The sequence below is a fragment of the Podarcis cretensis genome (genome assembly GCF_951804945.1).
Source record: "Podarcis cretensis genome assembly, chromosome: Z".
Lineage (NCBI taxonomy): Eukaryota > Metazoa > Chordata > Lepidosauria > Squamata > Lacertidae > Podarcis > Podarcis cretensis.
This window is the reverse complement of record NC_137184.1, coordinates 8,006,973-8,030,681: the sequence shown is the minus strand read 5'-3', so window position 1 is coordinate 8,030,681 and position 23,709 is coordinate 8,006,973. Positions and strand designations below refer to the sequence as shown.

The 23,709-nt window shown below is 45.7% G+C and overlaps 1 protein-coding gene and 1 long non-coding RNA gene across 4 annotated transcripts; one reads left to right on the top strand and one right to left on the bottom strand.

Annotated features, from left to right (window-relative positions):
* The first annotated feature begins 4,701 nt into the window (after window positions 1-4,701).
* On the top strand, window positions 4,702-22,873 carry TMEM268 (transmembrane protein 268). 2 transcript variants are annotated; one of them, XM_079962218.1, is made up of 9 exons: window positions 4,704-5,001; window positions 5,107-5,305; window positions 8,563-8,672; window positions 10,442-10,549; window positions 10,964-11,113; window positions 12,526-12,636; window positions 16,235-16,315; window positions 19,826-20,011; window positions 21,963-22,872. In XM_079962218.1, the coding sequence occupies exons 2-9, from the start codon at window positions 5,197-5,199 to the stop codon at window positions 22,140-22,142; spliced, it is 1,035 nt and encodes a 344-aa protein (XP_079818344.1). In that variant the 5' UTR covers window positions 4,704-5,001; window positions 5,107-5,196; the 3' UTR covers window positions 22,143-22,872. The 2 variants fall into 2 exon arrangements, with proteins under 2 accessions (XP_079818345.1, XP_079818344.1); XM_079962219.1 differs by having other exon boundaries at window positions 4,702-5,305; window positions 10,442-10,495; window positions 21,963-22,873.
* Window positions 5,327-18,902, bottom strand: LOC307207964. Of its 2 annotated transcripts, none has more exons than XR_013834900.1 (3): window positions 18,749-18,898; window positions 16,169-16,288; window positions 5,327-5,494 (listed from the first exon to the last, which is right to left on the bottom strand). It is a non-coding gene; the product is annotated as an uncharacterized lncRNA (long non-coding RNA). The 2 variants fall into 2 exon arrangements; XR_013834899.1 differs by lacking the exon at window positions 5,327-5,494 and adding an exon at window positions 8,860-9,039 and having other exon boundaries at window positions 18,749-18,902.
* Window positions 22,874-23,709: the final 836 nt, after the last annotated feature.

Genomic DNA, 23,709 nt, shown 5'->3' with positions numbered 1-23,709 from the left:
GGGTCTCCACTCTGGATTTGTGTAGGATTTATTCCTTAGTCTTTTCTTCTCCTAAATATGCCCCACAAGGCAATGGGTATATATTTTTCTCACAGTTTACTCCCATAAGTTTTCTCCTGAATGAATATACCTGCAAGGCATTGGAGGTTTAGGATCAGAGTTTTATTTCTATACAGTGGTAACTCGGGTTACAGACGCTTCAGGTTCCAGACTCTGCTAACCCAGAAATAGTAGCTCGGGTTAAGAACTTTGCTTCAGGATGAGAACAGAAACTGCATGATAACGACGCAGCGGAAGTGGGAGGCCCCATTGGCTAAAGAGGTACCTCAGGTTAAGAATAGTTTCAGGTTAAGAACAGACCTCCAGAACGAATTAAATCCTTAACCCAAGCTACCACTGTACGGGCTACCTTCCCAGGTTGATAAGTCCCATCTGCCGCTCACTTCCCTCTACAGCATATGCAGAAACTACCACCTAGACCATGGGTAGGCAAACTAAGGCCCGGGGGCCAGATCCGGTCCTATCACCTTCTCAGTCCGGCCCACGGACAGTCCAGGAATCAGCATGTTTTTACATTAATAGAATGTGTCCTTTTATTTAAAATGCATCTCTGGGTTATTTGTGGGGAATAGGAATTTTTTCATTTATTTATTTTTCCAAAATATAGTCCAGCCCCCCACAAGGTCTGAGGTACAGTGGACCAGCCCCCCCCCCCCCGCTGAAAAAGTTTGCTGACCCCTGTAGACCCATTATTTGTCTCATCCACTAAATCCACCAGAGCTTGTCTTTGCAGTCCCTAACTCACCAAGGGTTTGAGAACCCTTGGCTACCCTCACCTGCTTTAGCTGCTCAGTCAAAGCTGTTTCCTGAGGTGTGGCCACTATAGGTGAGAGATGAGTGCAGGGTTGGGGACAAAAGGTGAGCAAACAACCCCAGAAGGAGCATGGCGGCCTTCACCAGAGGTACTACACCTCTCCTAACCCCAAACACTGCATTCAAGCAATAAACTCTGGTTAATCTTAACTATTTCCCGTTGAAACAAGCCAGCTTCACAATCCATGGTTTGAATATGGTTACTTTCAAACTGGTCATGGTGAAGACCAACCATACACTCCAACTTATGAAGCAGATTGGGGCAGCTGGTGTTGCGTGTGCGACACATGGCACTTGTGTTGCTTGTGTGTGCGGAGTCACTCGCATGCGGAGCACCCTCAGCGGTGCACGTTGAGCATCCCAAGTGATGAGCGCTGAGCAGCCCGAGCACTGGCTTTTCCTGCTGCTGAAAGAGGCCCTGGCTTCTTCTGGTGTCGTGCAGAACATAGTGTGTGTGATGTCCTGTGTGCTGAGTGTCCCGAGCATTACATGTGCCGTGCGCAATGTCATGTGCACAGTGCTCAGTGTGACATCGGGAAGAGCCAGGGCCTCTTTCCGCTGCAGCAGGAGGAGAAGAAGCTGGCCACAGAAGCCACATCTCAACGTTCAGCCTCCCCTCCCTGAAATACTATTCAGGGGCTCAAAGAGCTCAGCACCCACCCCCAAGGTGGCACCCCTAAGACCAACCAGAGTGTGTTGGTGACAAGCTGTGATTAATGAAAAACAAGCCAAATGAGGCTTTCAAAGGAATGGAGAGACATTGCAAAGCTGGCTGGAGCTGTGTGAGATTTCACTTAGCTGCCGTATAGCAAGTCAGACAATTGGTCCATCTGACTCAGTATTGCCTCTTGCTTATCTGGAGGGAGGATATAAAGTTATGTGCGAATGTGTGTATAAACTACAGTAAGGCACAAAGATAAAATTTACATTCATTGTTCCATCCATTTTTCCCTCTGGCCCTATCCACCACTGACATGTGGACCCCAGTTGGTTTGCCCAGAAGGGAATGTGGCTCTCAGGCTGAAAAGGGCCTCCCACTATGATTTGTGTACTGTTAAAGCACTGGGAGCCAGAGGAGAGGGAGCTAAAAATAACACTACTGATTTCATATGCAGCCGTTCACAAAGGATTTAAGAGTGCCCAGCAAGAGGCGACAGGAGGCCCTGAAAAAGATCCAGTAGAAAAAAGGTGAGGATTTGCAGGCCAAGTCTCTTGAAGCTGAGATGTGTCTCCTGTTAAGGAAGCCATGGATTTTTCTTCTATGTTCAGCCTTCAGACAATAATAAAAAAAATCTGTAGAAGGGCACAAAGGGCACATTACAGAACAGCGAAAAGCTTTGACACAGGCAGATAAACAAGTGCTGCAGAACTTTGCCACATGCTTGTAGGTTTACAATGGTTGCTTCCAAGCAGGTTGTAAAGGAAAAACTGAAATGGTCAGAGGCATCTTGTTGACATAGATTAATTACAGATTAATTGCCACAATTAATTACAAGATAGCAGCTCTCCTTGCCATTTAAGGACCCACTCAGAGGAACCCTGCCCTTCCAACCAAGAGAGATTGAGAGCCGTAATCTGTATCTTCTATACCACTTTAGGCTACAAAGTGTGGGTGAGTGGGGAGGAGCCAGTGTGAGAAGAGGATGCTGGACTAGGTGGGCCTTTGGCCTGATCCTACAGGGCTTTTCTTGTGTTCCAGTTTGTGTTGTTCGGAGAAATATGAATTAGGTAGAATTGCCTTTAAATCTGACCTGAACTGAACCATTCCCCAATCTCTACCCAAGTGTCAAAATAAAGAAAGATAAAGAAGCAAGAACTACATAATGAAAGCTCCAGATGCACCTGTATGGGGGAAGGAATACCACAGTTTAGGGGCTGCCACAAAGAATGCCTTTTCCCAGGCTGCCACCCCCCTTAATGTCCGAGGGTGGTGGAACTATCAAGAGGGCCCCTTTGGAAGCCAAACCACAGGATTTGAGGAACACATGACTGCATTCCTTTGCAGTCACTAAGCTTGCTTGCTGGTCTGAGCTGAGAAAAATATTTTGGTCGGCATTCAGCAAGACTTTCCATATTTTTTACCTGCTTCCTCCCAATCTAAACAATCCTGCAATTCTATGGAAAACTTACAGCATTTTGATCTTTGACGCTCCTTCCTGGTTGGAAGAGGACCAGATGTTTATGACGGAGTTCTGCACAGCAGTAGAAGGAGGCAGCAATGTAAGCTCTCTCTCTCTCTCTCACTCACTCACTCACTCACTCTCTCACTCTCTCTCTCTCTCACACACACACACATTTTCCATAGGTGGTTTTCTTTGTTTTTTACTGCAGCTCATGAAGATGCTGACTCATGCACAGGAGACCTAGATTATTTTAGTGATGAAGGAGAAGGGAGTGCACTTCCTACCCTAAGGGCCTTCTGAGGATGGAAAGCTAGTCCAACTTCTCATTCATAATTCCCAGCAAGTGGTTGAGTAATGGTTGGGTGGATGGTTACAGGAGAGGTGATCAAAAATTCACAAGTTTTTCTTGTTTCTGTTTCTGTTGGGTGTATTGTGCAACATGCCACTGATGCAATCATAGCAGGCTAGGTACAAGCCACATAGAAAAGACAAGCGAAAATGAATTTAATAGTATAGAGCAGTGGTTCCGAAAGTGGAGGTAGGAGGTGGGATTCCCTAGGGCCAAGGAGGGTGTGTGTGTGCGCGTGCGTGCGTGCGTGTACACTGGAGGTGTAAATGACTACCAGGCATGGAAAAGCTGGTTAGACTGGATGAGGTTCATCAGTTTGGTTGAGTTAATTAAACTGGATAGTTTTAACTGGATTTTGAACGAACAAAAGCTTGCTGCTTTGAATGTCATTGTGATATTATCTTCCTTAGTGGCTTGTGCACACTGCTATTCTGAATAATGCTCTTTATAGGGTAGAGAGCACTGGGGATGAATCCATGGAACCAAAGGACCGTGAGAACCAAGGGTATGCAGCCCATATTCTTTCTTCATTTTTTGTACAAGTGGGGTCTTGTGTTTCTGGTTTGCAATGCATAACAAGCCTCACAAGTGAAAGAGTGCAGACTATGGATTGCAAAAGAACATCAAACAGTAAGTGGCTCCAGAGCCAATGACAGGCTGAGCTGGCTAATTCTGATTTTGTCCCCATCCTTAGTTCTGCAAGAGTAACACTGAGAATAATGAGGAGGGAGCTGATAGCTAAGGCCACCCCCTGGCTAGTAGTAAGGATGAAGGCAGGCAGGCAAACAGATGGCAGCTGTCTGATTGGGAACAGACCATAGTTGGTAGGGGAAAGTCCCATTCACTCCCATGGACTAGTCTCCAGTGGTAGAGCCTATGTTTTAACTCCAGGGAAAACCAAGCAAAACCCTGAACAGCAGCCAGTGGAGTCTGGTCTAAAAGGAGAAATGGGTGCTGTTCCCATCAGCCTCATTCTGTCCTTAGTCAGGTGCCACCTGCCTTCCTTCCTATTTACAAACAGTCCAGCTGATGGACAGTTAGCTTAGCCTGCTCCTCCTTATTCTCAGTGCTGCCATTATAGAGCTGTGAAAAGAATAGGATGAGATCAAATCTAGAATGATGAGATCAATGATCTAGGATGAGATCAAATCTGTCTGTCATTGGCTCAGGCTCCACCTAGTGCTGGCTTCTCAGCCTTCCTCCCTACCAATCTCAATGGGCACCAACCACTGCTGACAGCAGCTCTCTATATTGCAACATTTTGTTTCAGCCTCTCCTCCCCACTCACGGTACCTTAATGACTTGTACATGTTTGTGTATGTGTGTTTAGGTGCATGAATTGAGAGGGGGGAAAATCAACAAAGAGAAAACAGCAGAGAAGACAAAACATTGACAGGCTGAGTTTCTGAAAGTGCAGCAGAAAAAGAGGGCCCTGTAACTGGATTCTGACATAACTTGCATTTTCCCATGGTTGGCAAATGCAGGACCTGTGTTGCATACATGCATGGGCCTCTTGCCAAGTCTCATTCCACCCACTGTTGATGAATATATAACATTGCTTCAGATAGTGACTCAATGAAGCTTCATGAAAGGAGGAGGATGTGAAGTAACAGGGGCAGAACTCTGCAACAGATCTTCTACTGAGAGCTCAGACAAGCAGGTTTCCATCTCAGGTCCCATCTTGAGCTTGCTTGGCCTCCACCTGCAACCCTTGACCACCTGTCAGATCAGATATCACATGATTAGCTTGGTGTTTCCTAGGACAGAGCAACTTCCAGGTGGAAGATGTGGATGCAGAAAGCTAGATTTTCCATCTGATTCTGAAATTCTTGAGTGACACTGCTCTGCAATATGGCTTGTTGGAAAAAGCAAGTGGACATGTCTAAGGAAGACGAATTACCATTCTCCGTGTCTTACTGTCAGACCCAAGGGGAGGAACATTCAGACTACTGGAAGGAAGGTAATGTAGATGAATGCACTGTTGATTGCCAAAAATGAGGTGTAGAATAGTCAACACACACTGAACTAAACATGGGTCACATTCAGACTGTCAGTGTTTTGCAGGAGGGATTAAAACTCAAACAAGGAAATTTAGATATGTGCAATTGCAGCTGATTTAGGGGTTTGTTTTCCCAATGTAGCAAATCCACTTTAGGAAAAGAAACAGATATTTTGCGGTTAGGTAAGTGAAGGAGAAAAGAATGAAATAAATGAATGAATAATTGGAAGACGCTTAAACACTGCACAAGCAAATTAGGATGAATGAAGGGTGAATGCTCATTGTTGTATAACCACAAACCAAACAGAATGAGTTGGATATAATTTATCCTCTGTGCAAGCTTTGAGCAAGCAACAAAGGCAGATTTAGGAGAGTGCAACTGGTTTAGTTGCACTGGGAGCAGAGCATGGAAATGCCATAGGGGATGCTGCAACTATGATGTAGAATGGAAGGCCAGTGAATTTTGGCAATGCACAGGGCACCACAGGAATTTGAGATTACAAGGTATGTCATTGCAAGCAAATCAAAATGAATACTCAATGAATAGCTTGTCTGGAGGAGCCCATAGAAACTAATCGAGAGAAAGAGTTTCCATCCATGAATTGCCTTGTGTTGATATTTAGGTATATTTTAATACACTGTAGTGTCTTTAATGGACTGGGCTTCACCAGGTTTCACATTTAAACAAATGCAATTTAAAATATAGTTACCAGATTTTTTTCAAGGAATCCAGGGACACTTTTTTTGGGGGGGGGGGATTTCATGCTTTATTTTAGGAAAGGGTCTGGGGACGTCTGGTAACCCTAATTTAAAACAAAAGAATAATGTGGTAAAATTTATGGCAGCCATTGCACAATCAGTTCAATATGATACTTCAGTGATGTCTTTTGGAGGATCAGTAGGCTGTTCCCCCTTCTCTGCTCCAGAAATTGTTGTACAACCTTTACCGTCTCTTTTCCTTCAAGGATGATGATAACTCCATGGTACAGCAGTGTGCAGATAATTGCATACAGATAATTGTCCCTGGTACCTCCAGCTATAAATGGAGTGTGTGCATTATGGTTGAGACAATACTTCTGCCTGAGAAATAGCCTTCCTAAACCTGAGACGCTCTAGATTTTTTGGACTGCATCTATCATTCCTAACCATGCTGGGTTGGGCTGATGGGAGTTGTAGTCCAAAACATCTGGAAGGTCCCACGTTGGGAAAGACTGCCATAGAATCAAAGAACCATAGAGATGGGTGGGATATTGGAGGCCATTAAATGAATCCCCACACTATACAGTGCGGGGGCTATGGCACAGGGTGTAACTACAGCACCTGCATGTATCATGTTTCCTTTGCATTGAAATGAATGGCTTGGAATAATATACTAAGAATATATTCTATAATCTACATAATTAATTGCTTAACTTACTTGAGTTATACAACTTCACTACAGCAGAAGAGAGAGAAAAATAACATAGTTTTTGGAAGAAAACCAATTGCAGCAGAACTGATTGCTGCATGTGATGAATACAGAATGCCCTCTGGCTCATTCCTGATTCTGTTGGGACCACAGTTCCCTTCAGCCTAAGCCAGCATGGCTAATGATCAAGGATGATGGGGGTGGAAGTTGAACAACTTCTGGGAAGCTGTCCCATTAGCTGTCCAGTCAAAGAATCTATGAAGCTGAATCTTTTCTTTGGAAGGGCTGAAAGCTCAGCGACGAGGTCCCTGCTTTCCACACAGAACAATTTCCATCCTTAGCATTTCCAGTAGGGATGGGAGAGAAATTCGATTCAGTTCACACTTAAAGTCACACATATGTAAACCACAGTTTCCAAAATGATAAGTTAACTCAAACACAGCCAGCCCCCAAAATTTGCACTTTATGGAATTTCACAACACAGATCTCAAACTGAGTAATGCAGACAAAGAAAAATCGTACCCTGTGCATAGAAGTGCATATATTAGTGAAAATAGCCTCAGTCAGTTTTATTGCACATAGCCAAAGGCTGCCGCAATGTACACAGAATTATTTGACAATTAAAAGAAAATATACTGAATTGATAAAAAAAGGACTTAAAACATTTACATTATTAAAACATTGCATACTCTAAACAAAGCTATGAAAATACCCCAATGTACAAATAAAAACATTAAACAATAAAATTCATAAGCTAAAATCATCACATGGTCACTAATGTTAAAAACAATATCAATTATTACAGTGTGCAATTTATACTCAGAGTGTGGTGACAAAGATATAGATAGATAGGATCAAATAAATTCATCACCTTTACAGTTAATGGCTACCTTGGCTATATAATTTGCTCTAATTTTCCTAGCAGCAGTTGCAAAAAGTGCTACCCGCCAGGTCACATACTTATCTGTGTCTGCAAGGAAATATAAAATCATGTCAAGGGGGCTCTGGCCAGGGGTGGTGAAAATAGCATGCAAGCATGCATTTATCGGGGGAAACGATTTGTATACTAGGAGAAGTATGTACAAAAATGCAAATGAACTTTCATGAGAATTATTATTATTATTATTTGCAAACTGATGTGGAAATTGGAAAACTGAGCTTTAGACAGGAAAAATGTGAAACAAACTGACAAGAGTTGCTCATCCCTATTCATGGCTAATCAGAGATTAAACTCCAAATCTCCCAGGCCAGAGCAATCTACTACAGTGGTACCTCAGGTTACATATGCTTCAGGTTACATACGCTTCAGGTTTCAGACTCTGCTAACCCAGAAATATGACCTCAGGTTAAGAACTTTGCTTCAGGAAAAGAACAGAAATCATGCAGCGGCAGTGCAGCGGCAGCAGGAGGCCCCATTAGCTAAAGTGGTGCTTCAGGTTAAGAACAGTTTCAGGTTAAGAACGGACCTCCGGAAGGAATTAAGTACTTAACCCGAGGTACCACTGTACTTACATGGACAAATATGTATCCTCAGAATCCTATATTCCTAATTTCTAAAGGATCTCTGGTTGTATTTCTGGGAAGGACTCATGCATTAAATACTTGAGAGATGGTTCTACTTAGAGGAGGCCAGAAGATGTCCAGAATGGTACATAGCCAATGATCAGAGATCAGGGGAGATGTAGTGCAGAACATTTGGAGAATACCACATACTTTCTGGGACCATTTCCACACAAAGCACATGCACTGCTATGAAGTGATAGCCACTCCACAATGCTTATACTCAGTCTTCTTTACTGTTGCCTTCTAGATCTTCACAATGGGCAAATGCTTATGGTTCTCACAGCTCACGAGTCCTGTTTTTCTACGTTTTTTGATATGAATCTTTGGGTAGAGAGATTGAAGACCATGGGAATTCAGGTGAGGGTTGCATATATCTTGTTGAATCATGCAGAGATAAACGCCACCAGATGCAATATAATTTGATTGTGCAAGGAAAAAAATCAGGATGAACCAGATCGCAAGGAGTAATTAGTACTTTTAGTACTTTTTGCTGCTATCCAAGAGTCGTCGTCTTCTTCTTCTCCCCCTCCTCCTTCCCCTCCTCCATTATTGCAATTGTTATTTTGACTCCAAGCTGTCAGCTAAACTTATTTCCTATTGAAATTAATGGGGCAGTTGGAGGCAGCAAAGCTTCTGAATACCAGTTGCTGGAAAACACAGGCAGGGTGAGTGCCCTTGTGCTCAAATCCTGCTTGCAGGTTTCCCACAGACATCTGGTTGGCCCCTGTGAAAAAAGGATGCAGGATAAGGTGGGCCATTGGCTTGATCCACAAAGTCTCTTCTTATGCTCTTAAGCTCGTATGCTTAGTAGGACTTTTGACTTACCTAGGACCCTCGTACCTACGGGACCACCTCTCCTGGCATGCCCAGCAGAGGACCTTACGGTCCACAAATAATAATACTTTGGAGGTCCTAGGGCTCAAGGAGGTTAGACTGGCCTCGACCAGGCCTGGCGAACATTTAATATTCCGACCCTCATGGCTGTGATTCGTGGGTTGCCACTTCATTTTATATTGATTTTACTGTCATTTTGAGCTGTGTTTTAATCAATCGTTTGATTTTGTGTTTTTAATGTATTATATATTTGGTGTTAGCTGCCCTGAGCCCGGCCTTGGCTGGGGACAGCAGGGTATAAATAAAATTTATTATTATCATTATTATTACCTAACTAGCCCTGTTGTTTCCAAGATTCAAATGGAAGCCAAGTTTATCCAACTTAGTTTAAGGCATTTCTTCTTCTTCTTCTTCTTCTTCTTCTTCTTCTTCTTCTTCTTCTTCTTCTTCTTCCTTTGTTCACATTAGTTTTGTGAGGGAGTGGGAGGTGTCATGGTGTCATGGTCATAAAGAACAGGAGGAAGAAGAACGACATGAGGAGGAAAATGGGGACAGGGTAGGCCCAAGACAGTCTGGCATCTGAGGTGAACCCCAAAGTACCTCTCTCCCTCCCACACACACCAGAGAAGAAGGGGGCAGTGGAGTTTCCCATTAAGATCAAGGGAGGGATAAAGATCTACAATGGGAACAAGGCAGTGAGTCAAATCAACCTTACCAGACAGCTGAAGTGAGACTCAAAGGCTGTTGTTTGGGTGTGTGCCCTGAATCAAACCAGGCAAGTGCATAACCCAGGGGGCAACCCCTACCATTTCCTCACTAGAGGAGCGGGGAGACCAGCAATGCTTCCTATTTGCAGAGAAGCTGATGTGGAGGTAGCACTGTGAGGCAGGAGGCTGCTGAGGAAGCAGCAGATCTGGCTTCCAAGGAGTGTACCACAGCCACCGCTGCCACTGTAGCAGCGGCCAAGGAATTCCTTGGAGGCTGAATCTGTCACCCCTGAGGATCTGCATCTAAGGTGGGTTGCTGCACTTTGCCTCACGGGTGGGCTGGCCTTTGGTGAGGAGGAAGAGGAGGCAGAATGGTAGAGGAAAGGGGAAAAAATCGGCAGAAGGGATAGGCTTGATCCACTTTGTGGGATGAGCAGCCCTTCACACATTTCTTAGTTCCAATTGTTCTTCTTGGCCACAGTTCAAAGCATGGCAGTGAATTTATGCTCACTTCATGCTGTTATGGGATTGTGTCCATTGCATTTGGGCATACATCAAATGACCATGCCGCTGTTGCTTATGCAGGTGACAGCTGACCAGTGGGAAAAATTGATTCAGTGTGCAGTGCTAGAGCCAGAGGTGAGAAAGCACCTTTTCTACAACTCCAGAGCGTTTGCGATCTCAATTGCTGCGGTAAGCACCAAATTGCTTCAGTGCGAGTTGGGGCATGTGGGTTTGCTAGGGTCTAAAATGACTATATATATATTGCAGGTGTGGGGAACCAGAGGCCCATTGTTCAAATGTGGCCCTCTAGACCTCTCTTCTTGGCCCTCAGAATTCTCCTCAGGAATGTGCCCAGTAACTCCAATTATGCTTTTTGTTTGCATGGCTGGAGAAGGGGTGTGTGAGTGGGTATAGCAATCAGACAACTGTACAAAGATAAAATTTGCATTCGTTGTTCTGCCCTCTTTAGCCTCTCTCCCCCACCCCCACCCCACTTCTGGCACTTGGCTCCCAGAAGTCTGACCAGAAGCTAATGACGCCCTTGGTTTGTAAAAAGTTGCTCACCTCTATTTTATTAGATAAATATTGTGTTCCTCCTTTCAGGTTTTCTACGTGACCCTCTGGATCAATCTTTTTTCCACCCTGCAGATATATTCTGTAGCACAACCCTGGGAAATCAGTATTTTGGCCACTGCAGTTGCCCTAGTGGCTGCTTTGATCGTCAGACTCACAATTCATCAACATCAAAGGAAGGTAAGATGAGTTGAGACATGTCTGCAGTTATGATTTCCATGATGACCAGCAGGTATTAGGGATTCATGTTCAGATAATCACAAATTAAAACAGAACCCAATGGAGCCTATTCAGTTCAACTTTCATTCACTGAAATAAATGCCAAAAGCAAAGCCTGAAAAGCAAGAGGAGGTTGGCTCACATCTTGCAAAGCAATTGCTTTAGAGGGTGCCTGCGCATTACAACCCCATTTGTTGCACCCACCTCATCACAGTCCTAGCTGGAATTGTTACCACTGTCAGCTCAACTCAGCTCAAATCTTCCCACCCTGAAGAGTTATAGCTCAGCAACAGAGAACCAAGTTTTTCATGAAGAAGCACCCCAGCATCGCCAGGTGCAGCTGGGAATACTCCCTGCCTGAAATCTTGGGAGAGCCCTGCCAGTCAACATGAACAATACTGAACCAGATGGACTGATGGCCAGATGCAGTTATAAGGCTGTCTTATAACTGTGTCTGAACCATTGGTCCACCTGTTCCTACCTTTTAAGTGGGAGAGCTCTAACTCAGTGGTACAACATCTGCATTGTATGCAGAAGGTCCCAGGTCCAATTCTTGGGCAGGGCTGGAAGGAAACTTAGGTGAGCCAGTGCCACGCAGTGTAGATGATACAAATCTAGATGGACCATTGACTCAGGAGAAGACAGCTTCTTATAAAAGGTAAAGGTAAAGGTACCCCTGCCTGTACGGGCCAGTCGTGCCCGACTCTGGGGTTGCGCGCCCATCTCACTTAAGAGGCCGGGGGCCAGCGCTGTCTGGAGACACTTCCGGGTCACGTGGCCAGCGTGACAAAGCTGCTCTGGCGAGCCTGCACCAGCGCAGCACACGGAAACGCAGTTTACTTTCCCGCTATAAAGCGGTACCTATTTATCTACTTGCCCTTAGGAGTGCTTTCGAACTGCTAGGTGGGCAGAAGCTGGGACCGAACGATGGGAGCTCACCCCGCCGCGGGGATTTGAACTGCCAACCATACGATTGGCAAGTCCTAGGCGTTGAGGTTTTACCCACAGCGCCACCCGCGTCCCACAGCTTCCTATAAGGAGCCACAATTCAGTGGCAGAGCACCTGGCTGCATTCAGAAGGTCCCAGGTTTCACTCCAGTATCTCCAGGTAGGGATGGGAATGTCCCCTGCCTAAAATCCTGAAGAGCTGATGCCAGTCAATGTATACAATTCTGTACTAGATGGACCAATGGCTTGATGCAGCAGAAGGCAGGTTTCTAGGTTCCCCTTTGAAAATTGTGGGGAATGACTGTTAAACCAGCTTGTTAAACTGCCTATGCCCACGAGACTGTGGTATGGCTTCCCTCTTGCCTCCACTGGGCATCCCGTGGTTGAGACCTTTAATGCCCTTCCTTCTCCTTCTCATTTAACAGCTGAATGTAAGTACAGACATGAGACTAGCCGCTGCCAACGAAGCTTTCATGAAAAACAAATTCCTGGTGGGGTTCACAAATATGCCAGAGAAGCAATGTAGTGTTCCACAGGTATCCTTTTTCAGATTGAAAGAATGCCAAATCTCTGTATGTCAGGGAGAACTGAAGTTTCAGTTTTGTCACTTAAGAACTCACCCTATATTTACCTCTGAATATAATGATATAATAAAATAAAGGTGGGGACCTTTTGCTGACGAAGGACCTCGTTCTCTTCTGGGCAGCCTTCTGGGGACCACATGCTAGTGGTGGGGGAGACCAGGGGCAGCCATAGGTAGAACAACAAATGTAAATGTTTGCCTTTGCAAAGTAGGCTAGTTTCTGCACCTGCTCACCCGCTTCGCTTTAACCTCAATCCAGGCAAGTCAAAGGCATTATTGGAGTTCAAATATGCATTCCAGCCAGGTGAACACTTGGGGTTGTATCCAATGTAGTGCTAAGTCTTTTTGGTGTCTTTGTTTGTTTTTGAGTCTAATAATCAGGTCCATGTTTATTGAAGGCTTTTTTGTTTAAAAAAAAAAATTAAAGCAAAAGGATTACATGCCGTTAAACATTTAAAAAAGAAAAGATGAATCAGCTAACAAACTTTTCTTTCCGCTACGGGTCAATACTGTTCAGATGGCATGGGAAAGGGAGAAGGGGGGGGGGGAATCATGATCAAGAGCCAATGAAAAAACACCATCCCCAAATGGAGGGTTGGGGGAGAGATACAGGATAAAGAATACACATGCCCTAGCGACTGCAGCAGGAAAGTGTTTATGGATGCTTGTGGTCTTTGTGAGAGAGCCTGGAAAACTAGAATAAGGAAGAAAAAACTAGTGAATCAAATTGGCTACCAAGTGGCCATTTTTGCTCTGCATTTGAAAATATTTTTGCAGACCCTTTAAAGATGTTCCCCGGAAGTTGCCCAGTGAAAAGCAGATTGTTAGAAGATGTCACACACAGGAAAGGAGTGGATCTTGGTTTTAAGATAACCCCAAAAGATCCTTGGGCGAAAGCAACAATGGGAATTTAAATAACACCAGTGTTGCTCAGTTCAGTGCTAAAACAAATCATATCATAAAGGAAGACTGGCTGTAATCATGGTTATCTTGAAGGGTTGGAGAAGATTAAAAGTCCTCTTTGGCCCCATCCCAAGGAAAACAGTGTTCCATCTTAAAATAAAATAAAATAAAAGTTTGCTATGTACTTCTGCAGCTCTGGAGAGTCTAGAATTAGCAGGACCACCCCAACAAAATTGGGTTTAAACACACAGTCATTTATTCCTCCAGCCTGGATATGAGCACTCGTAAGTTGACACCCCAAGAATTGGGTTCAAGCCACAAAGGCAACAGAATCAGCTGGAAGAGAGGAACCCAACCCTCCCATAAAATGCAAGAGAAAACGTTTGGTTATGCAGTCATCTCACTCTCTGCAAGCTCCTGAAGTCAGGTGGAGAAAGGGTTCTAGCAACTCGAAAGAAGACATGAGAGTTGGCTGTAAATATGGGGTGGGGTGAAAACAAAACTGTGGCTGAACACAGAAGCTTCACATCAAAGAAAAGGGCCTATCCAAACAGTGACAACCCATTTATGGGCCAGAGGAATCAGCGATCTGAATCACAGGCGGCCAAAAGGCCAGGCTGGGCTGAGAGCCATTTTTTTAAAAAAAAAAATTAAAAATGCAACACTCAATTATGAAAGAGAAACCAAAACACCCCTAGAAATTAAGTAAGAGAGTGGTTTTAACAGGACGGTGGCCAGACCCCTGTGGCAGCTTCTGCCTGACAGAACTGGATCCTGCAGGCCAAAGGAAGGAGGTCTTGTGGGGTTCTTCAACATCTTGCTATCAGCAGCAAACTTCTTGGCTCAAACAATGGCAGGAGCCCCACCGATTCCCATGAACAACTCTTGCATTTCTCAGAAAGGCAGAGGAAGAAGTTCCCCATTGCATGTGCCTGATGACGGCATGAAGCTCAGGCTGAATTCAACACCACACTCATTGATTCGGAGTTTCCTGGTACAGAAAAGCTTGTACTGAGTGGGAAGGAATGCAGCAAACCAGAGTGGAGTGTGGTTTCCCACTGAAAAGTCTACTTTGGCTATGAAGGGGGAAGGAGGTGCGAATGATCCTGCACATCACAAGACCCCCACCACAAATGGGTGGCTGTGAGAAACCAAGGTCCACAACAGACAGAATGTTTCAAAATTAACTGGTTTGTGTCCGGTCACCAAGATGAAGTAGCCTTTTGCAGAAAGGCCGGGAGAGGCTGGGTGGGAAATCGTTATTGGAGAATTCCAGAGGGAGTTAAAGACACATAGCAGTACATTTGTTCCACTGGCAAAATGTTTTGCACCAGCTGAACATTGTTGTGCAAGAGAATGTACCTGTGCTGCCCAATAAAGGTAAAGGTAAAGGGACCCCTGACTGTTAGGTCCACTCGTGGACGAGTCTGGGATTGCAGCGCTCAACTCACTTTACTGGCCAAGGGAGCCAGCGTACAGCTTCCGGATCATGTGGCCAGCATGACTAAGCCGCTTCTGGTGAATCGGAGTAGCGCACGGAAATGCCTTTTACCTTCCCGCCAGAGTGTTACCTATTTATCTACTTGCACTTTGATGTGCTTTCAAACTACTAGGTGGGCAGGAGCTGGGACCGAGCAACGGGAGCTCACCCCGTCGTGGGGATTCAAACCGCTGACCTTCTGATCGGCAAGCCCTAGGCTCTGTGGTTTAACCCACAGCGCCACCCGCATCCAGTAGATTGCCCAATAGATGGCACAATTTATTGCACATTGTTTTTCCACTATTCTAACTGTCATGTTGGGACGCAGGTGGCGCTGTGGGTTAAAGCCTCAGCGCCTAGGGCTTGCCGATCGAAAGGTCGGCGGTTCGAATCCCTGCGGCGGGGTGCGTTCCCGCTGCTCGGTCCCAGCGCCTGCCAACCTAGCAGTTCGAAAGCACCTCCGGGTGCAAGTAGATAAATAGGGACCGCTTACCAGCGGGAAGGTAAACGGCGTTTCCGTGTGCGGCTCTGGCTCGCCAGAGCAGCGATGTCACGCTGGCCACGTGACCCGGAAGTGTCTCCGGACAGCGCTGGCCCCTGGCCTCTTAAGTGAGATGGGCGCACAACCCCAGAGTCTGTCAAGACTTGCCCGTACGGGCAGGGGTACCTTTACCTTTAACTGTCATGTTGGATCCCTCTGTTGCACAGCATTACAATCTCACCCAACTGCTGGCACAGGAGCTCTCGTGCTAGTAGACAGAGAACATTGGATACAGCTCTCATGGTGCAAAGCAAGGCCAATGAGGTGTGGCCTGGAAAAAGTTCAAAAGGAAAGATAGAGAGGCCTGGAGAGTCACAATCAGCCTGGGGCCTGAGGCTTCTCTCCAGCTATAGCTTAACATCATACATTCTTTACTTGCCATGATATATCCAGTACCATAATTTGTCCATAGGTGGTGGTATTGCTACAGATTACTACATAAGAGTAAAACAATTAAAACAATCTGAGTTCCTTCTTACAAATGGGTGTGAATAAGTAGGCAACATCAATCCTTTTCTCCAGTAAGCAATATAGAGAGTTGCAAAGAATTTCATCATTTACCATAATTTGTGCATGGCTGGTGGGATCATCAGATATAGGGCTGTTTTCCTTGACTTCCCCCATCAGCTCTGGTTTGTTCATTTTGACGTGGGGCCATGCCTTCAATTCTTAGCAGACTCTCTGGCAGAAATGAAGAGGAATGAGAAGGTGAGTGATGATTGGAGGGTTTTTGTTTTGTTTTAAGGCAGAAGGTTTCCAAGGAAGCCATGCTGCCGAAACTGTTAGTGGCATTGTTGACAACAAACAAAACATTGCTGAAAACAAACAAAACAAATTAATTAATTTGAGCTCCATCTTCCAAATGGGTGTAAATAAGCAAACAGCCATCATCCTCTTTCTCAAGTCAGCCATACAGAGAATTGCCTGCAATTATATCAGGCACAGAAATATTCTTCAGAATTACCAGAATCCAGCTGATGGATGTTATCATGCTTTAAACAGCCACCACCACCAAAGTAAGACACTGACTCATTGCTCTTAAAACTAGCTTGTGGGTTATAACAAATTAAATATACAGAATTCAGTCAATGGAGTCTTTTTAGTCATTTAACTATTCCATTTGGGACAGGTGTCTATCATTTTCATTAAAGATGTCATTCTAAAGTTAGTTAGCTAGTTAGTTTTTCAAAAAAGAAATTCAGTACAGTGGTGCCCCGCAAGATGAATGCCTCGCAAGACGGAAAACTAACTAGACGAAAGGGTTTTCCGTTTTGGAGGCGCTTCACAAAACGAATTTCCCTATGGGCTTGCTTCGCAAGACGAAATGTCTTGCGAGTTTTTCCAACTTTTTCCCCCTTCCCCCCCTTTTTCTAAGCCGCTAAGCCGCTTATCTGCTTATCCGCTAAGCTGATAAGCCGCTAAAAGCTGCTAATAGCGCTAATCCGCTAAGTTGTCAATGGGCTTGCTTCGCAAGACGAAAAAACCGCTATACGAAGAGCCTCACGGAACAGATTAATTTCGTCTTGCGAGGCACCACTGTATTTTTGCAGAGTTTTTGAAATAACATCACTGCTGGATCACACTGAAGAGTCTTGTTTAGTAAGACTGTTTCCAACTCCTCAGTCTCTACCCCCCAGGATTTGGGGACCCAGTCCAGGCAGATGTGGAGATCACTTAGCCTGGATCTGGACCTGAATCAGTTCAGGGAACAAGGCTGAAACCCAAGTAAACATAAAGGCACAAGGGGGTGGGAGAAGAAGATGTTGCATCTCCTTCCCCTCTTCATGGCTGAGAGCAGGAGGGTACAATTGACTGACACATATTACTGCTAGGCTCCTTGCTTTCTCACGGTAGCAGGCATGCCAACTCCAGGAGACAGAGATGTCATCAGCCCCCTCAATATTCCTTAACAGGGGACACAGCCCCCAAATATTGAGCGGGTGGAGGAGGTCTAGCCGAGCAAAGCACAGCATCAATGGAAGGCTGCACCAGCCTGCGCAGTGCCAGGAGACACTGCAGGGACCAGGGCAGCCTGGTGTGAGGTTGCACCAGCCTGCTCAGCATCTCCTGAGACTGTGGGGACCAGCGTGACCTAGCAGAAGGCTGCACTAGCCTGCATAGTGTCGGGAGATGCTGTGGGGACAGGTGCGGCCTGGCGAGAGGTTGCACTAGCCTGCGCAGCATCTTTTGATGCAAGCAAGGACCAGCACAGATTGCAGTAGGCTGCTCCTGCCTGGCATCTCTTGACACCACGCAGGCCGATGCAGCCTTCCTCTAGGCTGCAACGGTCTGGCCTGCACAGCATAGGGGGCATGTGCAACATGCGCCAACCCACCCAATGTTGGGGGCAACATGGTGCCTCTGCCTGGTAGACACCAGGAACCACCAGCACACACACACACACACACACACACACACACACACACACCCCTACACACACACACACAATATCCATCTCCATTTTCTAAGTTCTGGTTCCCTGTGTAGCCAAAACAGTCCTGGCACCAAATCACCATAGGGATAAGTAAAGGTAAAGGTACCCCTGCCCGTACGGGCCAGTCTTGACAGACTCTAGGGTTGTGCGCTCATCTCACTCTATAGGCCGGGAGCCAGCGCTGTCCGCAGGCACTTCCGGGTCACGTGGCCAGCGTGACGAAGCTGCTCTGGCGAGCCAGAGCCACACACGGAAACGCCGTTTACCTTCCCGCTAGTAAGCGGTCCCTATTTATCTACTTGCACCCGGGGGGTGCTTTCGAACTGCTAGGTTGGCAGGCGCTGGGACCGAGCAACGGGAGCGCACCCCGCCGTGGGGATTCGAACCACCGACCATGCGATCGGCAAGTCCTAGGCGCTGAGGTTTTACCCACAGCGCCACCCGCGTCCCTACCATAGGGATATTCTTCCATTAATTTGCATCCTGCTCTGGGTCACCCCATATTGCTTTTTCTTCAATTCATTTATGTCCAAATAATTTCCTGACAGATTGTGCTCAAGATCAGTTCAGCTGCCCCCAATGATGATCCCCAAGTCATTTCTTTATAAAGTAATCTCACAGCAGTTTATTTTCCCAAGTTAACATCCTACCCAGTCACCTAGATCACCATCCTCCTCCCATTCAACCCCCCCAAATTCATTACTCACTTGGAACCACTAGTGGCACTTCAACAAAGATTCAAGGTTGTATCCAATGTTAGTCCTGCACAGGGTAGACCCATTCATAGGTGCCGAGTTCTGCCCAACATTTTTTTTTTTTTTGGGGGGGGGGGCTTGTTGCATGTGTGTGACGTCACATGTGATGTCACACACATCAGGAGGAGGCCTGATGTCCTCTGCAGCTGCAGAGAGGCCCAACAAGGCCCAGCTCCTCAAGTTAGGGGGAGGCTGCCACGTCCCCACATACTTTGGGGTGAGGGCTGAGCTGTCCTCAGCCCCATAGAGTTGGTGCCTATGGACCCATTGAAATTGTTAGACATGACTTAGTTCTCTTAATTTTTATGTGTCTACTCTGAGTGGAACTTAGAGACAACCCTCAGAACCCATGCTGTCATCCTTAACAACACTCATATTCATTTGTGTGATTATGGCCATATTCACGCCATCCATTTAAAGCACTGTGATACCACCTTAAGCAGTCATAGCTTCCCTAAAGACTTATGGGAGCTGTAGTTTGCTAAGGGTACTGAGAGTTGTTAATTTATCCCTTCCAGAGCTACAATTCTCAGAATGGTTTAACAATCAATCCCACCTCACAGGTAACTCCTGAATATTGTAGCTTTGTGAAACACCCTTAACAAATTAGAGCTCCAATAATCCTTTATTGGAAGCCTCAACTGTTGAAAGTGGTAGCATAGTGCTTTATGGATGGTACGAATGTAGCTTATGTTGCTACTGAATTGTATCCAACAAATTCCTAGCGAAAGCAGAATGGTTTCTGCTCATACAACAGAACTTCTGTTCCCTCTCCTGTCTCTGCATGCCCTCAGTGCCACCTGCAATTTTGTGTGTCAGGACTCACATGGAGAGAGGAGACAGGAGAGGAAGGGGAAATTCCATTGTGAGAATGTAAGATAAAACCATAGAACTGTAGAGTTGGAAGGGACCCAAAGGGATTCAGCTGATCATTGTTGCTGTTAGCTGATTGCTGCAGAATGTGCTTTTCTGGGTGATGCAGAATAATATCGCTGTCCTGCAAATCTGCTCCTCCCGGCTCCTTTTCAGTCTGCTCTGAAGCACAACCTGAAAGAACTCTGCATTGTAATAGAGACTCCCATCGTTCCAAGTCAGGAAAAAGGCCTGGGAATTTCTTCAGAAGATTCTGAACTGCTGCCCGAGAAAAAGGACAGCAACCAAAGTGCCTTGGCATACCGAGAGTTCCTCCAGCTAGTCCCAGATGGAGCCCCTGAGGTAAGAATTCATTGAAGGAGTCCGTAAAAAGGTTTGGTGTTGGGGGAGAACTGAGATGGATCTTCACCAGCCTCTGTACTCAGCCAGCCCATACCTGCCTGATTTCTTACTTATAAACTGTCCAGAAGGTGGCACTGGCTGTTAGTTTCTTTCTCCTCCTTAGTCTCAAGGTTGACCTTCTAGACCTCAGCAGGGGAGGAGGCAAAACTAGAACTAGTGCCTCTATCAGTCATTGGCTCCAGCACCACCCTACTTTCGTATTCTATACCTTTTGTCCTACCAGTCCCAAGGGGGCACCAGGCACTACTGCTCACTTATAAAGGTTTAAGAAATGTTTAAAATAAAATGTAGTGCCAATGATATATTATTATGCCTTTTAAATGATGTGGATAAGCAAGGGACATTCAAGGAATATTTGAATTCTTAAAGGAATTTTTAAATATATATATTTTTTAAGTCAGGAACTTTTCAAGAAACTTTTAGGACACACCTTTTGGTTATTTTAAGTTGTTTTAGACTTTGTGTTTCAAAGTTGTAACCCACCCTTGGACCTCACAGTGAAGGACAGGTAATAACAACAGTAACAACTAGGTTAATGTATATATTAACACTAGCAAGGGTAATGCACATGAAGGTTTGGAAAGGTGGATGTAAACCTAATAAGAATTAATGATGGAAATGATGGAAATGTTTAAGTTGGCAATAATGTTAAATGAAATGGGATTAAAAAGCTGTTGAAGGCTAGTTGTGCAATATAGAAGCAAATTGCTCAGAATATCTGGGTTTGGAGAAGGGAAAGGCACACAGCTGAGTGGTAGGGCACCTGCTTTGTGCATGGAAGGTCTCAGGTTCAACCCCCAGCACTGGGAAAGTCTCCAGTCTGAAATTTTGGGGAGAGGTGGTTTATTATGACATAAGCCAGGGTTGGGGATAGGCCAATCTTGGCCTGTGAGGCCATTATTTCAGAAACTATGCCCATTGATAGTGGGACGCAGGTGGCACTGTGGGTAAAACCTCAGTGCCTAGGACTTGCCAATCGCATGGCCGGCGGTTCAAATCCCCGCGGCGGGTGAGCTCCCGTCTTTCGGTCCCAGCTCCTGCCCACCTAGCAGTTCGAAAGCACCCCCAAGTGCAAGTAGATAAATAGGTACCACTTTATAGTGGGGAGGTAATGGTGTTTCCGTGCACTGTGCTGGTGCTGGCTCGCCAGAGCAGCTTCGTCACGCTGGCCACGTGACCCAGAAGTGTCTTCGGACAGCGCTGGCTTCCGGCCTCTTAAGCGAGATGAGCACGCAACCCCAGAGTCGGACACGACTGGCCCATACAGGCAGGGGTACATTTACCTTTACCTTTATCTCCATTGATGCTATTCCAATGGTGGGAGGGGTTTGATTCTGAATTGGCTGCATGCATCAGTTACTCTACTGGGAACTGGCACACATAGCCGAAGCAGCAGGGTTTAATCTCCACTCACCAGCAGATGAGTAGGAATTCAATCCTGCACCACTGGGCTGTTCATGCCTCTTCACCTACTGGAAACAGCCATGTGCAGTCAAAGCTCAGTGTTGGGCTGTTTGAAAGCCCTTTTGCAAAGAGCCCTGTGCTGTTCAAAGAGCAACAAAGTTCTGGTTGCAAAAGAGCTTTCATACAATTCCACACTGAGTCCCCATAGTCAGGGCTTGAGAGTTCAGTATAACCTGGTACCATATTAATGTCAGATGACTGACAGGTAGATGGCCTCTGGGTTGGGGATATAAGGATTTGGCTTGGTGGTCAGAAAATGTTCTCCACTTCTAGCACAAACTTTCAGGGACAGCACATGAAGTGCTATTTGAGCTACAGATTGGTGTAGGCATCACTGGGCTAGATGGACCACTGGTCTGACTTGGTATAACAGCTGCTTCCTATGTTCTTACATCATCAATAAATGTTGATGCTTGACTGATTTTAGGTGATGGCCCATCAGCTATTGGCAATCTTCAGTGGCTGTTACATCAGACTTCTGGTCAGTGGTCAGCTCACAGAGGTTGCAGCAAGACGACATGTATCACTCAACCACACCCCGTGCCTGTGCCAATTCATCGAGACTACAGTGCTGGCAAAGAGATCCTCTTGGTTCAAGCTGAGGTGACCAGTGGTGGATAAAGTGGCCCTTTGCAATTATGCACAGTATTAACCAGAATGGAGACCTAGAATTTGCAGACTGGGGGAAACATTTCACGTGGTTGTCTGAATTGGCCACAGTGACACACACCTTAGTTATGCACTATTTGCATTGCTGTAACATGCTGTACATAGGATTGCCTTTGAAAAGTGCTCAGAAACTTCAACTGGCTCAAAGAGCTGTCAGATTGCTGTCCCGGGCTGGTTATATGACCTATATGGATTAGGTCCAAGCTATCTGAAATACCACATTCCCTCATAAGAACCTGCCCAGGTTTCAAGAGCTTCAAGGGAGATCTTTCTCTTGGTCCCACCATCCTGACAGGCATACTTGGTGGGGATGCAGGAGAAGACCTTCTCGGTAGCTGCTGCCAGACTCAGAAACTCCCTCTCCAGAGAAGCCAGGCTGGGTCCCTCCTTGTGGTGTTTCTGCTGACAGGTAAAGTCTTGTTGCAATAGGCTTTGGGGAGCTGTCTGCTTTTAATTAAAGGGCTGGTGCTGTGCTGTTTTTCATTCTAGCTATTTTTTATTGTGAAGGTAAAGGGACCCCTGACCATTAGGTCCAGTTGCGGACGACTCTGGAGTTGCGCGCTTATCTTGCTCTATAGGCCGAGGGAGCCAGCGTTTGTCCGCAGACAGCTTCTGGGTCATGTGGCCAGCATGACTAAGCCGCTTCTGGCGAATGCCGTTTACCCTCCCGCTGGAGCGGTACCTATTTATCTACTTGCACTTTGACATGCTTTTGAACTGCTAGGTTGGCAGGAGCTGGGACCGAGCAATCGGAGCTCACCCCATTGTGGGGATTCGAACTGCTGACCTTCTGATCAGCAAGCCCTAGGCTCTGTGGTTTAGACCATATAGTTTTAATTATAATTTATTTTATAAAATGTAATTTTAATGATTAGTTTTTCTGTGATTTTAGCTGTTTTTATTTTTTATCAGTAAGCCTCCTTGAGTATTTGCCAGGCAAAGAGGTGGGGTACAAATATAAAAGTAGCCACCACCATTGTTCTCCATATGCAACAAGTGTCCAGCAGTAATTTTCTGGGTGCATTTTTGTCATCTCCTTTAAGGAGCTACTGTGAAATGAAATGAGATCAATAGCCTGCCTAGCACATTACTGGCAAAATTTCTCCAACCTCCTGTGCAGACATCCAACAAGCCATGTCAATAAGAGATGATCACAAATCTCTTGTGCGATTTTGCAATATTTTGCTTTCCATGGCTCCTGTTGGGTAACAATAGTGGAAGACATTCCGTTGCGAAGAAGGATCTTGTCTTTCCTGTTGTTGCATCAAGCCAGGCAGGAAATGAATGATGCGTGCAGATGCAAAAGAGCAAACTGCTGCAGGCTGGCTTAGGGTGGCCGGTGAGAGATCCCCCCCCCCCACACACATAGCGGCATAGCTTTTGAGAGAGGCAAAAGCAGGATAAAGGGACAATAATATTTTTACCCTCCCTCCTTTGCTCTTTCTGTGTGAGATAGTTGCTTGGGATCCCCACCTACCCGCAACAGTCACCTAACGGTTTCCTCT